General features: G+C 45.0%; 1 protein-coding gene across 10 annotated transcripts in view; it reads left to right on the top strand.

Annotated features, from left to right (window-relative positions):
• The window catches only part of Pcbp3 (poly(rC) binding protein 3), a 179,855-nt gene that overhangs the window by 106,778 nt on the left and 49,023 nt on the right, over window positions 1–24,054 (top strand). For all 10 annotated transcript variants that reach the window (XM_051186963.1, XM_051186962.1, XM_051186961.1 and 7 more), the window contains one exon: window positions 14,533–14,657. In XM_051186963.1, coding sequence (XP_051042920.1) covers window positions 14,648–14,657 — 10 coding nt within the window. In that variant the 5' untranslated portion in view covers window positions 14,533–14,647. The remainder of the gene's footprint in view (window positions 1–14,532; window positions 14,658–24,054) is intronic.

The following is a 24,054-nucleotide window of genomic DNA, read 5'->3' as shown; positions in this document are numbered from 1 at the left end:
CATTGTAGAGAATGTAGAGAGGCCATAAAGAACAGGAATCAGAGATGCATGGTGGGGCAGGAGAGAAAAGGGGGAACCCTCATCACCCTGAAGTTCTCTTCAGCATGCTCCAGAGGTGTATACCCAGCTCACATCAAGAAAGACTGGGTTGGGCCATGAAGATACATAGCCCCGCTATGTGGGATTACTTTTCATCCTCCCCTTCCCCAACCGTATCTGTGCTAAGGCCTCGTGCTTCCCTGGACTGTCTTGGGCATCCTTATCCTGGCACCACGGTGGCCACATGGGACACCATCACACTGGAAGTTTGTCACAGCTGCCTCAGTTTGGGCCTGTGCCCTTATGGAAATGCAGGACTTAAGGGTATCCTCCACTAGGGGTTTGGGTTGCATGCATGGGGAGCTGGGTGCTCCCCCTACCCAGGGTAGATCAAGAGAAGGGAAGTAATTGAAACATTCTGGGTGCATGGTAGTAGTTAGCAAGAAGGAGTTTGAAATTGGTCTATGGGAAGATGCCAGGGGGTTAATTGAATCCCCTAGACTCCTTAATCCTTCAGACAGTTCAGTCAGTAGTGGACCACAGGAGTTAGTGCTATTGTATTAGGGTTCTCTAGAGTAACAGAGCATATAGAATGAATCTCTCTCTCTCTCTCTCTCTCTCTCTCTCTCTCTCATATATAATATAATATATATATTATATTATATATGATATTTATTACAATATCTTACAGACCATGGTCCAGCTAGTGTACGGAGAATGTCCAAGAACCCAATAGTTGTTCAGTGCATGAGGCTGGATGTCTCAGCTGGCCTTCAGTGTACACTGGATCCTGAAGCAGTAGGTTCTGATGCCAGTGAAGGAATGGGCTTGCTAGCAGTGCTAGAACAAGCTGGCAGAAGCTTCCCTCTCCCATGTCCTTATCTAGGCTTCTAGCAGAAGATGTGGCCAAGATTAGAGGTGGGTTTTCTCAGCTCAAAAGATCTGGATTAAAGTTGTGTCTTCTTGCCTCAGAGGTTTAAAGGAAGTAGATCTTCCTTCTTCAGATTAAGCAAAAGTCCATCACAGGTGTGCCCTCCATTTTTGGGTTTTAGTTAATCCCAGAGGTAGTCAAATTGACAACCAAGAGTAGCCACTGCAGTCATACAGGGTGGCAGAGTAGTGCATGCCCATGGGTGTGCAGCTGGGACTGCGTAGAAAGAATGCTACTTGTCCCTTTTGTCACCAGTTGAAACAAATAGCAACACGCCTGTGGTATGATAGGTGAGAAGTACCGCACCTGGTCCTGCTTGCATGCGGGGTGGGCATCTCCCTCTGCCTTTCAGTACATTCAGGAGCCAGGAGACCAAGTGAAGAACTGGCAGGGTGACATAAAGAGACATCAAGAAAATCCCCCTCATGCCTTCAGGAACAACATCCTCTGGGTAATTTTGCTTAAGTCAACCTGTTCAGAGAAAGCAAGGCCCATCTGATAGGCAGAAGAAGGAGGAAGGCTTGGCAAAGGTAAGGCCACAGTGCCAGTGTGACAGTCACATGGATCAGTGACTCATCACTGGTGTCTGCGCTTCTTCAAGTGGTTATAAACTACGGCAGAGGAGAGAGCTTGGGCTGCTGTGGGCTACCCTTCGACCTACAGGGCAGGTAACAGAGGTTAGGTTCTGACGTGTGTCATCGAGTGTGCACCACACACATCTTCCTTTATTCTCCCTATACCAGCAGTGGCATTCTGGTATCATTTGGAACTAAGATAGTGAATGCCTTCCCATGCCTTTCTCTTGTCTCCTATTTTTACTTTAGGATTGTGTGAGGAAAACAAAACCCAAATTTCCCTCATTTGTATAACATTTTGCAAATTATAGAGTACTTTGCATAGCCCTGAAAGGTGGATATTTCATACTCCCCATTTAGAACAGGGAGCCAGAATTGAGAAGAATTGAGTCACAGGATTAGCAGTGGGAGGGTGAGTGGAAGGGTCTCTGCAGAACAGGCCTCCCATGGCCACATTCTCAGGAGTGGGTCACTACCTCCTAGAATGTATCTGTGCCAGGTTCTGCTTCTGTTTGTTGACCCAGAGTTGTAGACAGGCTCTGTCCTCCAAGAATCTGTTTTGGCATCACCTTCTGCTCAGATGCCCCTATAACTGGCATCCCATTTTGTACAGATGCAACATGCTCTAGGACCCCAAAAATTCCTTGCTGGTTGTTCTTTTAGAGTTTTATATATTTTCTGTACAGCCAATTTTCCTCTTAGAAAAGTTCCATTTTAAACATTAATTTCTAGGTGTTCTTTCCATTTATAAGTTCTTTTGATTAAGACATAAAGTTGTTTCATTCATTGCCAAGCTCTATAAATATTGAATGTTGTGATAATTAATAAGACTTACTAACTTAATGGGATCTGGAATCTCCTAGGAGACACACTTTTAGATAGATCTGTGAGAAGTGGTCTAGGTTCTGGCCATGCTTGTGAGAGATTATCTTGGTTAATTGGGGCAGGAAGACCCGCCCTAAAAGTGAGTGGCACCATTCCTTGAGCTTGGATCTAGACTGCATAGAAAAGAGGGAAGCTGGCTGAACACAGACTAGGGATTCAGTGTGGCCAGCCACCTGGACTTCCCGCCATAATGGACTGTACCATGAATTATCAGCCTAAACATGCACTAATGCAAATGGTTTCTTGTAGTATTTATTATTTTACTTTTTAATCTCTATGTAGAATTTATTTTAATGATCCTACAGTTCAGGATTCAGGCTGGAAAGTAGTTCTTACGCCAAGCATTTCCAGTAATGATCACTGAGCCCATGGGATTGGTTGTGCTAGCAGGGCAGAAGGGTAGAAGCCATAGGGAAAGGACTTGGGAGCAGAAGAGGGTCCACGGGGTCAGAGTGACTCTTGTTCTGAACCAGAGCCCACACACTTGTGCCAGATTACCTACCTGCCTTGTAAGAGATGTTAGAAGTTTTTTAGAGAGAAGGAAAATGACAAAGCCAAATTCAAAATTGTTTTGAATTAGATGAGAATGAAATCACAGTGATAAGAATCAATGAAGTACAAGAAAAGATTGAAATCCAAGTGACTTCTTAGAAAAGATAACTAGACTCTGGTTAGGCAGAGAGAGGAGGGAGAGACAGAGACAGAGAGACAGAGAGAGAGACAAAGACAGAGAGAAACACAGAGAGAGACAGAGACAGAGAGAAACAGAAAGAGACAGAGGCAGGCAGGCAAACCAGGTCCCAGTTATCTTTAAGGGCATACCTACAGTGAACTAATTTCTCCCCAGTGAGCAACACTTCTAAAACTGCCAACACCTCTCAGTAGAGCCCTAGGCTGGCAACCTGTGTAGCCTTTGACATCTGGGCCTTAGGAGGACATTTAAGATTAAAAGAAGCAGGCAAATTCACAAAGTCAGTAGATCATTACAGCAAAGTTGTACAGCAATGTCAGATTAATATGCAAAGTAAGTCAGAGCTCTGTATACTAGTAATGAACTAGCAGAATTAAAATTAGAACACAATGCCACATTAGTACCCCTCCCCAATACTTAGGCAAAAGTGACGTGCGGGCGCACGCGCACGCGCGCGCGCGCGCACACACACACACACACACACACACACACACACACAGCCCACACTCCACACAAAATCTTTATGAGGCAAACTATGAGGAAAAAATGTGGTTAGTGAACCAAAGGAGAATTAAATACATGGAGAGATATTCCAAACTCAAGGGTTAGATTCAATATGTCATTTTGTCATAATTTAATGTAGAGCTACCACAATACAAAAGACATGCTTACTGGTTATATTTTGGACCTTGACAAAGTGATTCTGAAGTGTATTTGGAGAAAAAAATATAACCAGAGTAGCCCAATAAAGGAAAGAGGAAAATAGCGAAATGAAGTTACTGACTTTGAGACTTACTGTAAAACTACAGAACTAGAGCTCAGCAGAGATTTGCCACAAAACCTGATGGCCAGAGTCCGATGACCAGGACTAATTCCCACAAGCACACATCTGACCTTTACATGTATGCCTTGGTATGAATGTGCACATAGTGCATACACACACCCAAACAAGCAAACAAACAAATAAATAAATAAATGTAATTAGAAACTTTAAACTACAGTAGTCATGGTAGTGTTGTATTGGTAAAAGAACAGACAAGTTAATAACTGAGAAGATCTCAGCGTAAGTCACATAAGTATCATAGCATGAATAATTAAAACCCAGATATTGGGTTTCTCTTTAGACTGGATCAATTTCATGTAGCTCAGGGTGGCCTTGAACTGACAGATCTGCCTCTGTCTTCTGAGTGCTGGGATTAAAGGTGTGTGTCACCACAGCCTGGTCTCTGTGGCTAGGTAGTGTGGCTAGCTTTGTACTCTGAACTTAGTCAAGCTTTAATTTGTTAGATTATAAAGAAAATATCACCACAAAGTATAGCCAGGCTTTTTGATGAAAATACTTAGGTTAAACACAACATCTGGGACAACTGGAGTCCACAGACTTACATGCCTAATACAAAACTAAACTAGAAAATCAAGATGGCTCTTGGTGTTTTGACAAGATGTTAGAATACCAATTTATGGAGGAAAGAAGTGATGCATTTTGTTTAACATTTCCTGTTTTGTCCGGAATGATGATGTCAGGTGAAGAAATAAGACCAGGGCTGAGAAATATTTACAGAAGATTCATCTGTTACAGGACTGCTACATAAAATAGAACTTTTAAAAGTCAGATATTTCACTAGAAAGGATACATATGTAGTAAATATGTGAAAGATTTCCTACATCATATGTCATTGGACATAGGACCAATTTAAAACGAGCTATCATAACATACCTACCAGAACAGCCAAAGTACAGAGCATTGACAGCACCACTTGCTAGCACAAAAGTGAAACAATGAGAATTCATAGTCTCTCTCTTTCCTTTCCTGGCTCTTTCCCTCCCTTCCCCCTCCTCTCTTCTCTCCCCTCTTCCAGTGGGAAACAAACTGTTAATAGCCATTTGTGAAGAAAGATTTTATCAGTTTTTTTACAAATGACATATTCCCATATTTTATGGTCCCACAGTTATACTCCTTGATATCTACCCAAATTTGTTGAAAAGTTATGCCCACACAGAAATCCGTACATAGATGTTTACAGCAGCTTCATTAAGAATTGCCAAAAATTTGGATGCAACAAGGTCTATTTCAATGGGTGAAGGCATAAGTCAATGATGGTACATTCAGACAATACAACATTCAGCGCTAAAGAGAAATGAGCAACCATGAAAAGACATGAGAAATCATAAGTAGTTTTATTGGATGAAAGCTGATTAGAATAGACCAAAGACCATATGATTCCAACCACATGAAGTTTTAGAAAAAGCAAAACTTCAGAGACAGAACAAAGATGAGCCAAGAGGTCGGGGGTTGGGAAAGCTAGGTGAAGAGATGACAGAGGTTTTTTTAGTGCAGTGAAAATAGTTTGTGTGATGCTGTAATAGTTGGTACACATCATTATTCCTTTGCCTGATGTCAGAATATACAACAATTATAAGCCCTGATGTAAACTCTGTGTTTTTAATGAGAGTGATGTCTTACGCTTGGTGTTGCAGTTATAACACTGAACTCGGGTGGGAGATGCTGATAATGGAGAGAACTGTGAGAGTATGATGGGGTACATGGGTAGTCAGTTGCTTGTAGCCTAAAACTAATCTTTAAAAGTCCATTAAAACACCAGAGTGAAGGCGCACCACTGTAATCTCAGTACAAGTGGATTTCTGAGTTCAGAGCCAGGCTGGTCTTCAGAGCGAGTTTCAGGAAAGCCAAGGCTACATGGAGAAACCCTATCTTAAAACAAAACACCCTCCAAACAAACAAACAAACAAACAAAAACAAGAAAGAAAAGAAAGAGGTCTATTAAAATAACAAAAGCAATCAGAGTTCGAGAACACTGGCTTGTGGTAGAAGAACAAAAAGGTACCTTTCCCTTGACTGAGGGAGGCAGCGACTGTGTGTGTGTGTTGTGGTTTTCCCACCAAGACAAACTCTTCTGATGTTCATTGCTGGACCCAAGAAGGCTGATCTGTGTGGTAGGTACATCACTCATGCGGGCACAGTACAGAGAACCACAGCTGGCTCAGCACTACTATCCGGGGTAGCACTTGGTTGGTGGAGGTAGACTGGTGGGTATGTCGTTTACCCATTCATTTAAGTAGATAGAGTGAAATTGTCGAAGGTTTAAACTGATTTGTGACCTCAAGTCCTTGATGGCAGATGCTATTTGTCTGGGTGACAGTAGTTTTCAGAGACCCTACCTGACCTTTTTCTTTTTCAAGACCCAGGGAAGAAACCAAAATGATGGTTCTGGTGCCTGTCCAGTTTTGTGATTAGTAACTGGTGAAAATGTCCAGCTTGTCACTTGACAGCATAATGACCCATGTGAAACAGACTAGAGCAAGGGTTCCATTTATCACTTTAATTGGGGTTCTTGATCGTGTTTAGGTCCCTTGAAATGGGCAGAGCTAGGCTCAGTATCTAATAGAATTGGAAGAATGCTTGTTACACATTGTAAGGGTGTAGGTTTTTTTTTTTTTACAGCACCCAGCCTCCCTTTCAGCCTCTCTTGCAATCAAGGGTTCTGCTCAGTGGGAAACTTACAGCCTGAACAAGAAGCCCTATTCTTCTTGACTGAGTTGATAAAAACCCATTCCTAGCACTCATTACCATGTGTTTTAGCTTTGAGGCCACCACGGCCACAGGGCTGTGGGCCAGCACACCCTACTGACCCAGGCAGGGCTGACTGTCAGAACATTGCTACTTGGTCTTTGATGTCTTGGAACCTCCCCAACCTCAAACTGGCATTCAGGAGTTCAACCCTGTTCATAACAAGATGGCCTTGATGGTACACAAGCCTCTGAAAGTGAACTGTGTCACTCACAGAAGGGTGTTGCTGATCAAGGAAAGTGGTAACAGGCAATGGGCACTGTCTGAAGTCACACAAACTCTGTGACATCCTGTCGCGATGAATTAGAGTCAGGCCAGTGCACACTTTCTAGACTAGCTTGGAAGTAAATAGTTTCCGTTTTGTAGTACAGTTCACTTCTGTCTCGGGAACTAGAATTAGCTGTGGACAATGATGGGAGCAAGCGTGGGTGAGTCCTGTTGATGTTAGAATCACAGAGACAGGTTCTGGGAGGGCTTGGCACTGGGCTACAGTCAAAGCCCTGCACACATTTTTTTTTTTTTTTTTTTTTTTTTTTTTTTTTTTGTCTTTGAGGATACTGGCTGCTTGATCAGGCCATGGTGCGCTGCTGCCACCTAGTGACACTGATTTTACGTACTCAATGGCATACTTTGTTTTCATAGTTTGGGCTTCATCAAGGGGAAGCAACCCAGGTTATGTGTGCCTTTCTGTATGGGAGTTCTGTTGACCACAGCAGCCAGCCTTCTTGGGAGAGGTTGGAGCTGCATCTGGGGTTAGCATCCCCATTCACAGGCCAAGGTTTCAAGCAATAGCTGTGACCTGTGTCATTCTCCATGTGGACTCCCTAGTGTGTTCTGTCCATCAGCTCATGGCCAGAGCTAACCTTCCTGAAGCTACATCTCATTGGCTTGAGTTTTCCATGTTTCTGAAGCAGAGTCCTTTCTTCAGAAAGGCACAGTGTGCTTTATTAGCTGTGTTGCCCTCCTGGCTCCCTCCCTTCACTGAGCCCCAAACTGGACCTTGTCCCCGACCGGAGTAAGCAGGAGGGAAGTTCACTCAGTGAAAGTTCATTCCTCAGATGGCTTTCACATGGGGCTTACGCCAGAAATCATGTTCTGTTGCAAGAGGACCAGTCCCTCTTTACAGCTCATAGGAAGCAGCTCTTGAGATTCCCGCCCAGGCTGACTCCCTAAGATGCTCATGGCCATGTGGCCCAGGCTCATCATTCATCTCTGACTTCACACATGCTTGGCCCCAGGACTCCTGCCAGCAGGTCCCCCATACCCCACAAGCACCTTCACTTCCTGTGCTGCTTGTCCTAATGAAGTTCCCACCCAAGCATAGCTGGGAAAACACATAGTGGGTCAAGCCAGCTGCCTACCGGCGCTCTGGTAATGGAAGAGCCCCTCAGCGAGCTGGAATGGGAGAAGCTTCATCATTAGACTGTGTGGCCAACATTTCTTGATTCCAAATGTGCTATGGTTGCCAGAGCCAAGAAATGTGTCTACCTGTGTTCATCCAGCCTCCAACTTTTCTACAAGCCCGTGGCTAGACTCTGGGGTGAGGATGCATGGGATGCAGTTGTGGTCTTCACATTCTGAGAGTACAAACATTTTTGGGTGCCGGAGGAGAAAGGAGATGGTGCATACCTTTGCTCAGAGCTTGCTAGTTGCACCTTATTGACCATCTCAGCTCCTGGCTCAGCAGTGACCCCATGATAACCTTCTCATGAGCCTGTCGCATGGCTTCCATTCTTTAAAATCGTCTCTGGGCTTTGTTCATCTGCTTTACACCTTATGTGCTGTTAGCCATGTTGGTGAGCAGCTAGGGCACTGGAAGCTATATGTGCATCTTTAGTCTTTGTGCTTCCTCACTGAAAACCCATGTGTGGAAAGAATCAAATTCCAGAAAGTTCTTGTTGATTAGGTGCCTTCTACTGATGCTCTAGTTGGCTCACGTGCCTTGGGCCTCTGTTGTGTGGAATCCACCTTCCTGCTGTCCTAGAAGCCCTTTTGTCACATTTAACCAAAGGGGGGAGTCTATTTTCCCTATATACTGCAAACTGGAAGTGGTATTCCAGAGCACTTCAGGCTCTGTCTCACTAGGTGTGGCAATTGGCAACAGCTCAGGTTTGCCTGCCAACTTTACATCTGTAGCCCAGAGCCCCCACTCTTATCTCTGGACCTTTGTTCCCGGTCTCTCTAGTGTTCATGTTTGTCTCAGACTGTGAGGCTGTAGCCCCAGACACTGTCCTGAGCCCTGGCCAATGGGAGGCCACCTTCACCCGATCTTCCCAGGGCCTGCATGGAGGCCCTGTGATCTTGAGGTACCTCTTCCTGGATTTAGATGAGGTCTGTGCTGAGACAGTGACCACTTTATCACACCCATAGCCATGCTGCAGCGTCTGCAGATGTACACCAAAGCAACACATCTGGATCCTGAGTCCCACGTGTACTGACACCTTAGGGGTGTTCTGGCTCCCTCCTCTGTATCTAAGAGCTAAGAGCCCTTCTCTGGAAAGTTCTAGAACACACAGCTTTACAGGAACCTCTAATGGCAGCAAGCCATGTATTGATGTCACTGTATATAAAGACAGAATCTCAACTTATGAACCGCAAATTCATTACAGCAGTGGTTCTCAACTTGTGGGTCGTGACCCATTTGGGGTCAAATGAACTTTTCAAAGGAGTTGCCCAAGACCATCAGAAAACACAGTTATTTATAATTCATAACAGTAGCAAATTATAGTTATGAAATAGCAACAAAAATAATTTTATGGTTGCAGGGTCACCACAGCATGAGGAACCGTATTAAAGCATTAGGAAGGTTGAGAAACACTGATTTAGAGGGAGGAGAGGGAAGACAGGAGTCTTAAGGGAGTCTTACAGAATATGATGCCAGGGAGACTGGTCCATCGGGTGTGTGTGTGTATGCGTGTGCGCGCGCATATGTTCTCCACCCAGCCTTGGAATGGACTTTTGGGAAGACTGAAGGGCTCTACTCTGAACAGTGCCCTGAGTTAGATGGAGCAAACAAGGAGCAGAGTAGCCCTGGACAGCCAAGGCCTTGCTCAGCTTGCCCAAGCCGTAAAATGGGGAAACTCTTCTCCAATGGAATGCTTGTCCTTTGTTATTTATGAAAGACATATTCTTAATGAGAAAGGATAGTTACCAGTAGTTGAGTGTTTGGCAAAATAATGACATATGCTAACATGGTGCTGAACATATTTCACAATTGGGCTTTTCCCCAATGGAAGAGGAATCAGAAGAATGGAGTCACCATCTGCTTTGTCCCTGTTGTGTACAAATAACCAGCTCTTGCCTTTTTCTCCCTTCTCCTGGCCCAGGCAGCTCTCCAGCTCAGCAGCAGCCTCTCTATACTGCCCCAGTGTGGGCATCCCCAACCAACCTCTGTAGCAGCAGCAGCTGTTTCCCAGCCTGCATCTCTTCCCTGATGCCTTGTCCATCTTTCCTGGCCCCATTTAAAGGTCTTCCCAGGGCTTCTTTGCAGTAGGCTGCTCTGAGGAGCTGACTCTGGCTCACCAAGGCTGTACCATGTCCCAGGGCTTGCCAGGTTATGAAAAATCTTCTGTTGTCCTCCAAAATTCCTCACAACCCTTGCTCCATCATTGTAATCCCAAGGTACCCAGGGACCTTCCTGGGCCCTGTGATCTTATGGAATGGTGGTAGCAATGATGTGTTCACTGCAGCCCTTTGGTCTTGTCCTATTGGGTAATGGCATCTGTGTCACAGTGCCTGGGTTCTTGTGGAGTCTTGATATCTGTTTGTTTGGCACTGTAGACTCCGCCATGTGGAAGAACTATGATGAGGCATAAATTCTATTTCCCTGGTGAGGAGGGAAGTGAGCCACCCCTTCCCAACTCAATTTTCCTTTCCTCAGATTTGTGGCCTGCAAGGCTAGGAAAAATGATAAAGATGGAACACTTTGAGAGGTTTTATTTCTATTCTAATAAATTTACCAATATAACTGAGGTGGGTGTGTGTATACACGTGCACACACATGCATGCGCACATTTGTTAAACACATGATGGGACTGGTCATAGAAAATCTTCCTCAGAGTGACATGGAAGTAGCAGAACTTTCTAGACTATCAGTTCTGACCCTGAGAGCGTTATTACACAGGCCTCAAAGTGCCTTACTGAAAGGAAGTCAGCTTTGTCTAGTCTACTTTGCCTTTTATGACCATATCATGTTGTAAGGTGAGTCATGGTTCTGGGATTCTCTTCAGTGATTGACAGCTATTGAGCACAGCCAGGAGCAGGGGGAAAACCAAATGCAGCTAAATTGACCTTCACAAAAACAGCCACTTAATGTTCTTGTAGGCAGTCTTGCAGGCCACCTCAAATGCCAGCCTCTCAACATGTAGTGCACCAAGGGACTGTGAACAGAAAGAAGGGACAGCAGAGCTGGCTTCTTGGACTTTCATTGTCTCCTATCTATCTCTACAGGACTGGCTCTCCAGGCTTCTTTGAGTGTTGATAACTTGGGAGGAGTGACTCTGTGGGTCACACTACTTTCTATTGGTGACCAATTAAATGGTCCTTTCCCTAAGTGTTCCTAATATGTCCTTTGGCTAAAGTTTTTTTCTGACCTTATCACCTCATGACCAGATACTACTGGCCTCTGTCCCATTTCTATTTCACATAAAGCTTTACGGGACTGTTCTCTGTGACCTATGATACATTGGGTTTTAGGTGGATGTTTCAAATATGTGAAGAAGATGGCTTAGCTTTGCTGGTACAGTCTGATGTGCTTTCCTCCCCCTCCATTCTAAGCCTTTTTCAATTTTGTGTTTGATCAACAATCCCAACATTTCTGGATACGCTAAGTCTCGCACTGTCTTGGCTCCTACTGTGTTGGCACATTTTGATGTGCTATGGTGTCTACTCTATGCTGCCAGTGCCTGTTGCCTGTGGTGCTCAAAAGACAACATGCACATCCCCCTGGAACCAGAGTTACAGACCGTTGTCAGCTACCATGGGGTGCTTGGAACCGAACCCTGGGTCCTCTGCATGAACAACAGATGCTCTTTAATGCTGAGCCACAGCTCCAGTCCCAGTGTTCTTGAGACTGGTCTTTCTTCATTTTTCGTTCAATTCTCAGCACCTAGTCTGAGTGGCTCACAACCGTTTGTAAGTTCAGTTCCAGAGGATCTAGCATCCTCTTCTGGCCTCTGCAGATCTTGCATGCATGTGATGTACATGCTACATGCAAGGAAACAAACAAAATGGAATACCCAGAGAGGAGACTAACACAATGTCCAGTTCCTTTGTTTCTGAGATACTGGATCTGCTCTCCTGCCCTTCATTTACTTCTGTAACACAGTCATTTGCCTCCATTAGCTCCCCTGAAGCACCTTTGTTCTGTGACTGTCAGTTCTATTCTCACGGCCCCATACCCTGGCTGGAGGCCTGGGACTTGGTGCTCTGGTCCTGAAGCCCATCTGTCTTCACTTGTGGCCTCTCTTGTGGGGTTGCGTGCTGCTGCTGCCTCCCCTGGATGCTTAGAGCCCCATAGTGCTAATTCTTTCTACTTCAGGTTTTATTGTTCTTCATGACACAGTGCTGGACATCAGGACAGCACCTTGATGCTCATTTTCTTGCTTCACACTGATTGACAGAATTCTCAGTTCTGAATTGAGAACATTGCCCTTGCTTCTAGGCTCCTGGGGGCCTTGGATGTGGAACTGGGGATTCCCATTGTTTAGTTGCTTCTTTTTGATATCCTCATTTTAATCTTGGCATGTCACTATCTTCAGAATGCTTGTCACTAAGTTGAGAACCTTAATGAGTCACTTTTAGAGAGATGGTCTCTAGGCCTCCTCCTGGGGATGGCAGCTGTGACGAGAGGAACAAAGGCTCACTGGGACACACTTTCTCCCAAAGGTTTCAGTGTGACTCTTGGGATGATACTGTCCTTGTTCCTGCAGCACAGTTGGACATGGCACATGAGCAGGACCACGTGGCATTCACCACTCATGGCTTAAGCTTCAGTTTCCTTTCCTGCATTGTCCCATTCACCCATGTGTAGGTTCCAGTCCTGGTTCCTTCCACAGCTCCAGTTGTCCTCTCTATGTAAGTACATGTAGGGTTGTGCCCTTTAATCATCAGTGTCATATCAGTGTGGCTCTGAGGGTGGGGAGAGGCTGAAGATGAATACAGGCTGATGTCATCATTGGACCCTAGCCCCTAGCCCCGTGTATAGTATTGGAGACCAAACCCAGGGTTTTGTGAATGCTAGGCAAAAATACTCTACCACTGCTCTATGTCCCTAGCTCTTGGATATTTGAATGAAGGTCTCACTATGTATTGTAGGCTAGCCTTGAATTTGTGATCTTCCTGATCCAGCTTTCCCAGGTGCTAGGATTACAGGATGAAAATACCATACCTGATTATTATTTTGTTAATGTGTGTTTGCATGCATGCATGCATGCTCATAGTATGTACAAGTGCACACACATATATGTATGTGCATGTGAAGGTTAGAGATTGCTATTAGGTAAGTTCCAAAATCACTGTCCATGCTATTTTTTGAGACAGTATTTCACTGATACTTACTAGTCTGGCTAGACTATCTGGCAAACAATCCTCAGGAATCCTGCCTCTACTTTCCCAGCTTGGGGATTGTAAGTGTGTGCTGTTGCATTTTGCTTTATATACAGGTGTTTGGGGGCTGAACTCAGGTTTTCATGCTTGTAAAGTAGGCACTTTCCCAGCTGAGGCATCTCCTACCCCCTTGTTTAACTTTTAAAGTATTACCTTAGTTCATATACTATCTATACATTCAAGTGACCTTGGTATCCCACACACTGATTTCAGGGCCCAGCTCCACACCATGGCACTCAGAGCTCAGTGCCACATCTGTGTATCAGCTTTCCCAGGTATAAGACCTGTGAATAAGGGTGGGGTAGATTTCTTTCCACCTTGGCTGGCATGGCCTTTGCCCCAGTCTTTCCTCTTTATTTGGCTTAGAACTTTATATTATGGGCTAGTAACACACACCTGCTGGAGACAACCTCCCACAGCTGATGATCTAGACAGCTCTGGGAAAGGCAGACACAGCCTGGGTAATGGCTACTATTGGTGTATTGATCTCACAGGTCCAAACCTAAGATGCTGTTGTAAGTAAGCCTTTTAGATGTCCCTCTGATTACCGTGAATGTCATGGCTATTTACCCATAGGGTATCTAACAAATAGCAAGGAGGACAATGGTGAAGTGAGTGCCTGTGACTAGAAATTGATGTCTAGTGTTGGCACCAAACCTGAATTCAGAAAGTGAAAGGTCAAGAGCACAAATTGTGGCTACCATGAGGTAGGAGGACACTAACTAGACAGTGCAGAAAGTGGCTCCAGTAGCAAGGTGAAGTTAAAGCGACTGGAGAGATTGCCTTTGTGGACTGTGGACATAGAAAACCAGCAATGAATGCACTTAGTGTATCAGCTAACAACTGTCATTTTAAACATACTACCTATGCAGATATATATGTTAAATATTGTAAGTACAAGATACATATACTAAATATTGTAAGTAGAAGATATATATGCTAAATATTATAAGAGATTCACTATACAGATTCCTCACAGGATATCCTCTGGGATGCCTGTTGGGAAATGGAGAACTTCAAGTTTCTTGCCTCTATTGGGCTCTTCAGATAGCACCCCAAGGTCATCTCTGCTGGTAAACATTCTTCCCACATAGGCTTGACCATTTCAGAGACATTTACTGCTCTGCTGTATGGGACAAAGAAAGGCGGCCAAGTGCCCAAGTCTTAAGGTCAAGGCCGTGGCACTCAGAATTCATACTCCGTGTTTCTCTTTCAGGTAGGTGAGCTCTAAAGAAGCCAGCCCTGCCAGAGACCTCCATTCTTGAGGTCTGAGCCACAGTGCGTTGCAGCGTTTGGATCTATGGACCTGCTTTGAACCGTAGAGCCTGCCTATGGGGGAAGGTAAGCTGCCCCAAAGCCCCTTGTGTTTGTTGGTTTATTCATCAGGCATTGTGGAAGCGAAACCAGACTCACTGTTGAGGAATACACATGCTGGCAGTGCGACAGTTCTTTGTCCTATCCTGCTCTATTGTACTAGGCCCTCAAGGTCTGTGTATACTTTGGAGAGTTGGGACTCCTTCCCAGAGCTATGAGCCAGTTATTGTGTACACCCTCACTCAGGTCCCCCAGAGGCTACCCACACGTCTCCAGAAGTTGCCTGAAACAAGAAATGACAAGGATGCGAGCACAGGTTTAGGGAATGGAGAACAGAAGCTGCGCTGGGATACTGATGGCTGCCATGGGGTTTTAGTCCTATTTTCTGCTTTCCGATACCATGGTAGAAAGATTTATTTTTGTTCATTAGCATTCATAATGCTTTATGATTGGGTACATGGTCATAAAGAGAAATTTCTGATCCTCATTGCAACTTTGCATGGACACTATGAGTTCTGGAAATCAAATAACAGTGAGAAAGATAAGGACACATGGTTATCTTCTCTATTCTGCCAGTGCCTCCTCCCGGACTTGCTGCAGCCCAGTCCTGCATATTGAGCTGAAGCCTGATGTGGACTCCCTGGAAGGGATTAGAAAGGGCCACGCAGCAGTTAAGGATCTCAGTGCACAGTGTGGACAGGCGTGCACTAGGCCCTGTACGCAGGTAGTAGTGGGGGCCACAGAGCAACTGACTGGAGGGTTAGTACTTGGGGAAATCACTCTGCTCACCACAAAATTTCTCCACTCACCCCCTCTGTTCCTCAGTCCTAAATTTGAGACCTTACCAGTCCCTAGGGAACTTCATGGATTGTCCCTTGCTAGGCCAGACAGAGCTGGGCAGCAAAGTTGTGAGTTGTTGGTCAAGGTGTGAGAGGATCTGCAGAGAATGAATTATACTGGGCAGAGCTCTGGGTGTGTCTGTGCATCTCATCCTGTGTCAGGTGACATTTCTGAAGAGTTATTTCTATTCATCCCAGATAAAGAGGGCAGTGATGGACCAAAGGAATGATTCAATCCACGTTTACCTTGGTGAACTAATGAGTTTATTGGAATTACTTACAGCAGCATAGATAAGAGGTTAATTACAGGAGCAAGGGGGAATTATGAGTAGACAGCTGCACACCACTGAGGCTTTCTCCCTATACCTCCTACCCTACCCTGGTACTTACTGGGGCAATTACTATGTTTCTCCTTGGGGAGAAGAACCTGATGAGCTTTCCACATCTTCCAGGAAGGGGCAAGGGTAGTTAAAGAGACTGATTTTGTGGATCTTGTAAAGGTTCCATAGAGGAAATCATAGATACTCTGATTTTAAGATGTTAATGGCCATACTGTGCCTGTAGATCAATGTCCTGTGTTGTCTAGGCTTCCCACTGCTGTGTGCCTTGATTTCCAGGTGAGATAGAGAGCTCCCTTTCCCACCTCTACCCAGAGGAGATTGATCCTAATAGGCTCACCCATCTGAGATGGTATGGGACAAACTCCTGAAGTCCCTGGTTCCTACAGTGATGTCCCTGCGCTGCCCAGAGAATTCCTCCAGGACTTGGTGTGCCCAGTGCGAAGGCTCCTGGTCTTTCCCAGGCACTCATCTCATGACTGAGTGGCCATGCAGGCTCATGTAGCAGCAAGTCCAAGTTCTGGGATTGCAGGCATACATCCTGACATAATTTATGTATTTTTGACCCAGAAATATGTTGTTAATGTACATGGCAAGGAGATCACAAGACAAAGGGGGCCCATTCACTGAACTAGATCAGTCACATCCACATAAATCTACTTACTACAGTTCTAGAGGCCGAAAGCTCTAGGTCAATGGGCCAGAAGGTCTGCTGGTGCTTCGGTGTGGAGCCTCCTTGAACATTGCATCCTTTGTTTTCCTGTGACCAGAGGACCACCTGACAAAGAAAGCCAACCTAGTCCCCCTAAGGCTCTTGTGAGACACCAATTGATTAGTAGGTTGAGGTCACAGCCTTTTCCCCCTCACAGGCCCCAATATTGTCATGGTGGAGATTGATCTAGCTATCTTTCTTGGTTTTGTTTTTTTAAAGACAGGGTCTCACTACTTGCTGTAGACCAAGGCTAGCCTTGAACTCAGAAGTGTGGATGCCTCTACCTCCTGAGTGCTGAATTTAAGGTGTGCATCATCACACCTAGCCTGGAGATTGATTTTCAACCTACATATTTGAGGGAAAACATATGTCCCAAACCTTAGCAATATTAGTACATTGCTCAATATACCAACTCAAAATATCTGGTACACTCAACTATTGTAGACTCATTTTAGTTCTATATACCAAACCATAAAAATGGAGTACCTGAAATCTTATTTATAAAGTGAAATATCAGGAATTTGGTACTATCACCTAAACCTAAATGCATTAATATAGGAAAGTATTTACTATGTAATACTAAATGAAAAAAAAAAAAAAAAAAAAAAAAGAGGACAAACAGCGGGCAGTTTGGTCCTATTTTGATTAAAAGGTACAGTGATGGAACCTAGACACCCACCTCCCAACACTGCAGATCCCAGGCTGGTGGTCTTTCTGGGGAACACTCAGTTGTGTTGTTTCTCTGCTATACTAGATACCCATTGCTTCTATTATTTGCTTGGGGGAGGCTTTGGGACTCCTCTTTCCTTTCTGTGCTGTGGTAGGCATTGCAGAGTTACTAGCAACAACTGTACTCCAGTGACCAGCTCCTTCCATGGTGCAGTCTGCCTTCTGGGACAGCCCATAGCTCCTTCTGGCCTTCTCCTTCTCATGTACGCTCACTCATGTTTTGGTCATTAACCTCCTCTGATATTATATAAGTAGCTGGATAAAGTTAATATCAGTGTCAGGTATCATGGGACAGCCGCTCTCTCCTGCTTGGTAGCAGAAATGCTCGGTTTGATTGTGGTCAATAGGCATGTTGCCTGCCCCTCCATTTAGGTCTCACATTCTTGAGCCTAGGAGTCCTGAGCTGGTCCCTGCACCCTGCCTGTGTAGGGCTGTGTACATCACAGACCATATTCAGACCACCTTAAATGACAGCGTGCTCATCCACTTCTGAGTGTATGCAAAGGCTTAATTAAAAATATTGAAGGCAAGAATTTCCAGTCTGTCATTTTGGGTACCTAACCTTGGTTAGGATTTTGCTGTTCACCTGGTCCCTCGAGAACATGCAAGTGTGTCTCCAGTCAATCCAAGGCAGCCTTATAGTCAATGGCCAAGGACCTGCCTTTGCGTAAGCTATACATGGACGGTCAGCATGATGACAATGTCTGATATGAAAAGCTGTGTCTGCATTAATGCTAGCCATCCCCTCCCCCACTCAAGCTGAGCTGCTATGTATATGTCCTGCAGGCACACTGGCTTGTTCAGTCCTGTTGGGGGCAGGAGCCATTGAAATGACAGCCATGAGTGCTGGGTGCCCCTCCAAGGGCACAAGGGGAGCTGGGCAAAAAGTAGGTCACATGTGCTTGGGCGATGTCACGCGGTTCCCACCCCAGGCCAATGGGATGGGTGGCCTCTTTCGGTTGAGAACAAAACATCACTCTAATTTTTCTCTGTTAGCATTTCATCTTCTCTAAACGGGGAGAGTAACCATCTGTCTGGCTCCCACACCCAACTCGATCCTCTTGACCCCACGGGGCTGCTTTGTTCGGAGGTAAGGGGATTCTGTGGGCCTGGGTGAGCGGTCAGCAGAGTGAGCAGGACAGGTGGCCAAGACTGACAGAGTCCTAGCTCAGATCTCCAGGTGGTATGGCAGAGTATGCCAAGGTCACATAAGTGATGTGTGGGGAGACGGTGCCGAATGCACTGCCATGATGGTGCACAGAGCTCGGCTGGGTGCTGAAGAGTGGAGTTGGGTTGTGCGTACCAGCGGCTTTGGATATTTCGATATTGGCTCCTCATCTTTCATAAGGCAGTTCTTTTGGGGAGGACCAATGGCATTTTAATTTTCTTCACTATTGAAGTGACATTATTTGCAAAAAATAAGGCATACAATTTTACGGAAGTTTTGTGGGTCAGAAATACCAGATATGGAAAGGAATATAATCCCTACCCTTGACCATATGAATCATCCTTAAGAACAAGTGTCCAGTGCTCTCTGGCTCAACTGGTTCCTTCAGTCCTGTCTTTGTTAGGGACTTAAACCTCTGAAGTTACTCGGAAAGTTATTTGCTTCCACAGGTAAGAGCACTATGAAGCCCAAATATCCAGAACCTAAATATCAAAATATCTATGCACACACATTATTAGTAAATGGAAATTATACTTTAGCGTTTAGTATTTATGTTGAGCAATTTACTAGTTACCTTATTGCCAGGCAATTGAACATGATCCACACATGGTAAAGTGTATGTGACTGTATAATTTTTAAATGTTTATAAAAAACTAACATGTTTTACAGCTTATAAATAACTTGTAAATGAGCTTAAGTGTGCCATAGGATGTTCCAATGTGTGTGTTTGACAAGCAAGTTGCAGCATGTATGTGTTTGCAGGATCTGGTTATATCTGCCATATTCAGACACAGGGAAATGCTCCCAGAAATAGTGTACCAGATCAAGAATTGTAGCAATTTAATCTGAGTGTGTTCCGCCAGAAATTTTTTTTTTCCTTTCAGATGAAATTTGTGCTTATTTTAGTTCTCCAGGAATCACAAGCGCTTTGGGATAAGCACTGTTGCCCATCTTTGTTGTGTGGCACACACACAAAGGCTTGATGACAAAACAGGGCTCACAAGAACTCCTTATACAATCAAACTACAGCCTAGAGTGAATCCTATATGTTTTCTAAAGGGCATTTCTTTAACTACTGTGCAATCTTGAGGAAACAGTTAAGTCTGTTTGTTTGGGGGTTTTGTTTTGTTTGTTTGACTATAAATAAGACAGTAGAATTGTGCAACATTTTCCTTGTTTTCAACTGTTAATCTGATGCCTGGAGAAAGCCCCATACACTGATAGCTTTCTTTGTGCCTCTTATAACATGTATCCTGGAAACTAGGCTTAGTGTGAACACTTATCCATAGCATGTGAACAGAGGTGTATAGCTGGGACAATCATACATGTTCATGTGCCATTTGAAATCATAATGTTCCCTACTATTTCTCAGGTGAGGGCTGCTGCCTCTGGAAATAAACACATTCATGGGATATGGGTACACTTTATGATCATTTCCCCCCACCTCCTGTACCCATTGGGAACGATTACAGCACAAATATAGCTATACAGAAGCAATTCATCCATGTCCTGGCATGATGTGCAGAGGAGAGTCCAAACACAGGCTGTCCTCTGCCCCATGCACACTGGAATGGCCCTTCCTGTCCATATCTCCCTCATCATATTCATCGTGTTGAGCTGTGGTCTATGTGGGACTTGAAGGGCCTCCTGTGAAGTTGGGTCTGGTAGTGTCTTGAAACAAGTCATCATCCCATTATTTTGTCTGAGGGGTATGCAATGTTCTGGGAGACTGCTGAGCGCTGCTCAGAGACCAGAAATCTCAATAAAGCATTCTTCCACCCAGCAGAGGGGTCTGGGGAAGATTTGTCTGGGGAAGAGACATCCTGATTTCGATGGAGTAGGCTTCGAAGGACCAATGTCTCAATCCTGGGAGCTGAGATCAGGAGGTCCCCCAAAGTGCATAGGGCCATCCATTGCAGAACTGTTGGGTACAGCAGTGCCTCCCAGGTACTCCAATTTAGCCACAGAGCATTTGGCTTCTGGATTTTGGGTGCTTTATTTATGAAACAGAACAGGTCTCTGGTTGTCCAGTTGTCATCTCTGCACCTCCACCATCCCCTAACGACCCTATGGAGATACAGAGTCTGTGTTGCCTGCCTCAGGTCAGTGGAGTCAGAACCTCTGGCCTGACCATGTAGGACAGGCTTCCCTGGTAGTATATGTCATGCCCACTCTGAGTCTGAGAACCCCTGGTGTAGCTGTGAAGTGACAATTTAAAGACAGGGCTCCTTCCTGATGCAGCTGGAGTTGGGTGCAGAGTGTACAGACCTGAGTACCAGGTCTGAGAGAGCAGAGGATGCTGCCAGGGATTGCTGGGTCACATGCAAGCAGGCCCACCCACCTAGTGGGGCATTTGAGGGCGAGTTGCATTGCTTCAGTTGTGTACAGCCAGAGTTATCTGTAGGAAAGGACACAGGATGCCCCACTAGCATCTGTTGGAGCTGAGGCTTGTGGAGATGATAAACACACTTGTTAGAACTCAAGGTGAGTTATAGCATAAGCCAAGGCCAGTTCTGGAGCAGGAGAGAGATGGCAGAGGCTGCGGTTGCTGACTTAGGCCCACCCTGGAAAGGGTGTACAAAGGCCACTCAGTGGAATAGTCTAGAGAGGTGAGGAGACTGCAGGAGCTGCATTCGGGCTCTAGACAGATGGTCTTAGTGAAGAAAGGACCTGTCTGTGCCTGGGAAATAAGCCCTGGCACATCTGAGAACTGAATGGGACAGCCTAGACGCAAACTCTTCCTGTTGTTGCTTCATGGCGATGGACTTTGAACACCACTTGCCTCCCTTCCTTCCTGTGCACGGGCATATGCGTCTTAAGCTGCTGGTGTGGGGCACAGTCATTAAAAACAATGAGGATGGAAGGAAAAAGAAACCTGTATAAGAATATGCTTGCTAGGCATTGGTGGTGCACACCTTTAATCCAGGCACTCAGGAGGCAGAGACAGGTGGATCTCAGTGAGTTTAAGGCCAGCCTGGTCTACAGAGTGAGTTCCAGGACAGCTGGGGCTACACAGAGAAACCCTGTCTTAGGGGGTGGGGTGGGGGAATATTGTGTCAGTTGTGGCAAATACCCTTTAAATTGTAGCAAGTTAATGTGAGTGTGCAGTGGACACTGTTGGCTCTTCATTTGGGCCGCACCTTTCCAATAGCAGTAATGTTGCAATAAAGCGCAGGGTCACAAGCGGCTGGACAGATAAGTGTGCACAGCAGGAAGGAACTGACAGACAGCCTTGTGCAAGTTGGCAGGAGCCAGGATGGCAGCCTGCCCTCATACCCTGCAGGCTTGTCAGGTGTGAAAACATGGCTGGTCATGTCTGCCAACATTAAGTATCCCTTAACCATACTTTTTTTGCTCTTCTCTTATTAAATCTTATTGCACAGAGATCTATGTCTGGAATATTCACCACATTATGGTTTATTAAAAATAATTAAATAAGAAAGAGCTTTAATTCGCACAATCAGGACATGTGGAACTTGTCTGAAGTTAAGTCCCGACATGGCCCCATGGCCACAATGCTTTCTTTCCCTGGCCCAAACAAGGAGCTGCTGGTGCCATTGATAGGAGACACGGCAGCCATTTGTAGAGGTGTTCACATTGTGGAGTTCTGACTTGCAATAAGATCTGTGATACTGCCTGAGACCCGCACCTGTCACACAGAATCATGGGTGAGTCTGTGTCAAAGGGGCCAAGGACAGAGGAGACAGAGGGGTACTGCAGTCCTGGGTGAAGCCCTTAGTGGCTGCCTGGCAATGCCTTACTTTGGATGTGAGTGTTGTAGGTTAGGAATTAGTAGTCCATGGTAAGTGCTGTGTGACCTTCATATGTGTGCTATGATTGTGTCTGTGTTTAAAGTGTAAGTCCCAGACATATATAGTGTGGTCCTTGTGCAAGGCAGGACATGATTTGTGGCTAACTAGAGTCCCTTCCAGAGTAGCTCTGCTGGCATTCCTGTTGGTCTTATGGTAGACCCTGCTATGACTGTCAAATCATGAGAAGCCCATGCGCTAGCAACTAGAAAAGTGTGTCTGGATTCCTGACACTATTGTTGGCTGAGCCATGGGATAATATCAGCACAACAATGGACCCACAGCTGTATAGCCACAACACTCAAGGGTCCCTACTCTGATCGGGCATTTTTTCTGACTGCACCCAATGGACAACTAGTCTCAAAAGACCTGGGGCTCACAACACCAGGAAGAAAGGAGGGAAGGCCTGTGGCTGAACCAGAGTTGACACCACAACTTCCTGCCTCATTGCCTCTGGTAGGGACAAGATGAGGTCTCCTTTAGAGCTTGCTCAGTAATATTCCTGTTTGACAGCCTCCACAACTTACCTAGCTCTTTCTGTCGGAATTCAGCTTTAAGGTATCAAGTTTGGGGCTTTCAAACTTATTTTGCCTAGGCAGTATTTAAATTCATAAATCTACATTTGTGTTTTGGCAAGTGAATACAGCGCTCATTTTTCATCTACACATCTATTTCTTTGTCTGTCACACACACACACTGAAATAAAAATGAGCCAAATGTATTCCAAATAAATTAAACAAGCAGCAGTGAGGCTTTTGGGATTAGACCATGAGCGGATTGGAGCCCGAGCTCTTCTCTGGGGCACTGCTGTCCTGGGGATTAAGTCTAATCCTGAGCTGTACCAGGAAGCAGGGCAGCTCAGTGTCACGTGGCATGGAGGCTGTATCCTTGAGCTGCCTTTGCACAGTCCCCTACTGAGTCAGCCCAGCCTGGGCATTGCCGGAGCCCCATAGATGCCCTGGGGTCATCTGGTACATAGTGTGTGGCATGAGGGAGATGCTGTCACCCTTCCCTCCTAGACACATGTAGATGGCACCACCAGGATACTGGCGTGTGTTCACATTTGTGAGACTTGGGTGCAGGGACTTTGTGAGTGGAGAGTGAGAGCAGGGGTCTTAGGGAGTGTCTTGGTTGTAGCTTCTGGCTTTGGGGCCCTGTGGGCCCGGATCTCATGCTGATTTTCCCTCAGTTCACCGAACTGTTTCCAGAGCAGTGCTGCTGAGCCCAGCTGTCGGCTCATCCAGGCTTAGCGCCTTAATTTGATCCTTCATAGCTTTTAGTCACACGGCAAGCTTCACATTTCCCCTTTTTTGGTTTATTACCTGTTATGTTGCTTCAGATTTGTCTAAATTTACTTCTATGTATATTTTATTTCTTCAGCATGTTTATCTTGCATTTTCTTTACTTCACATTATCTGTGCTTTTCAAATCATTTCTGTGTATCATTTATGTATATTACCTTTAAATTTGTACTCATATTTGTCATTTCTATTTGTAATCTTGTTTTCACTTCAGCTTTTCATCTTTTTTCCTTTTTAAAAAATTATTTGGAAAGATTCTTAATGGTTTTAGTTATGTTTTCTGATTTTTTTAAAAAAAATTTATCTGAAGTAATATGCTTTTCAGGGTAACAGTGAGATATTATTGCCCAGATCTTACAACACAAAGAAATGACCTATCAATCTAATTTAGCTTGTTTTTTCAATCAGGGTTAATTATGATCAATGATTTTGTCTATGTTGGTGAATGGATGTTCTAAAATTACTAATGGGTACATCCATGGAGACTTGTCATGAACACCCCTCCCCTAGGAAAGCTGGAGGCCATGT

Source organism: Phodopus roborovskii, unplaced genomic scaffold (genome assembly GCF_943737965.1).
Source record: "Phodopus roborovskii unplaced genomic scaffold, PHOROB, whole genome shotgun sequence".
Classification (NCBI taxonomy): domain Eukaryota; kingdom Metazoa; phylum Chordata; class Mammalia; order Rodentia; family Cricetidae; genus Phodopus; species Phodopus roborovskii.
The sequence above is the reverse complement of the archived record's forward strand: the minus strand, read 5'-3'. Positions and strand labels throughout refer to the sequence as shown.